At 60.2% G+C, this 1,173-nt stretch overlaps 1 protein-coding gene across 1 annotated transcript in view; it reads left to right on the forward strand.

Moving 5' to 3' along the window:
• Positions 1-1,173, forward strand: part of ZNF609 (zinc finger protein 609) — a 31,533-nt gene that overhangs the window by 30,042 nt on the left and 318 nt on the right. Inside the window, 3 exon segments of the mRNA XM_009870341.1 lie at positions 43-409; positions 543-718; positions 1,095-1,171. Coding sequence (XP_009868643.1) covers positions 43-409; positions 543-718; positions 1,095-1,171 — 620 coding nt within the window.

Raw genomic sequence — 1,173 nt, forward strand, 5'->3', positions numbered from 1 at the left:
CGGGGACCCCCAGCCACTCTGACGGTTGGCTGATTCTTGCAGGAAGCTGAGCCGCGGATGTGGACCTATGTGTACCCGGCAAAGTACTCAGACATCAAGACAGAGGATGAGCGGTGGAAAGAGGAGAGGGACCGCAAGCTGAAGGAAGAAAGAAACCGAAGCAAAGAAGCCACGTCGAAGGAGGATGGCAAGGAGAGCAGCAGCTCCGAGTGCAAACTGACCCCCACCGAGGAGGCTCGCATGGTGGGGAAGGACCCCAGACCCAGCGTCCACGTCCCTGTGTCCTCGCCCCTCACGCAGCATCAGTCCTACATCCCCTACATGCATGGCTACTCCTACAGCCAGTCGTACGACCCCAACCACCCCAGCTACCGGGCCATGCCCACCGTCATGATGCAGAATTACCCAGGTAAGGAAGCTGGTATCTTCTCGCGGTCTGTCCCTGCATCTGGAGTGTGGGAGGGCTGCTGCGGGACATCTTGCTCCCAGCTGGGCCACCCGAGGGCTCCCCGTTCCCTGACTGCTTTTTTCTCCCCTCCCAGGATCATACCTACCTTCCAGCTATTCCTTCTCCCCGTATGGGAGCAAGGCGTCCGGGACTGACGATGGCGACAAGTCCCGAGCCAGCCCCAGCGTGAGTTGTAAATCCAGCTCAGAATCCAAGGCCCTGGACATCCTGCAGCAACACGCCAGCCACTACAAGAGCAAATCGCCCACGGTGAGGATCAGGAAGGCACTAGTTCGGCCTGGCTCTTTTGCAGGAGCTTCGGGAAGGTTCCTGGAGCAACTCAGCCAGGTTTTCGCCATTCGTGCTGCTCTAGGAAAGCTGAGGCTGTGGGGTGAACCCATAACACAGTGCCCTGTGGGCAGGGCTGCCCTGGAGAAGCACTGAGGCTCCTCCAAGCCTTGCAGCAATCGGGTGATGCTTGTCCTCAGACCTGGAGCTGGCGACAGGCATGCAGGGGCCATCCCCATCCTGGGTCACGAGCTGCTCCTGGGCTGAGCTGGAGCTTTGGTGCAAATGCTGCCCTCATACGGGCCCTGGGGGTTAGCCGGTAGCTTCCCTCAGCGTGCGTCTGCTTTCTCCTCTCCAGATAAGTGAGAAGACGTCTCAAGAGCGAGACCGTGGCGGCTGTGGCGTGGTGGGAGGCAGTGGGAGCTGCAGCAGTGTCG

Source organism: Apaloderma vittatum, unplaced genomic scaffold (genome assembly GCF_000703405.1).
Source record: "Apaloderma vittatum isolate BGI_N311 unplaced genomic scaffold, ASM70340v1 scaffold7495, whole genome shotgun sequence".
In the NCBI taxonomy this organism is placed as follows: domain Eukaryota; kingdom Metazoa; phylum Chordata; class Aves; order Trogoniformes; family Trogonidae; genus Apaloderma; species Apaloderma vittatum.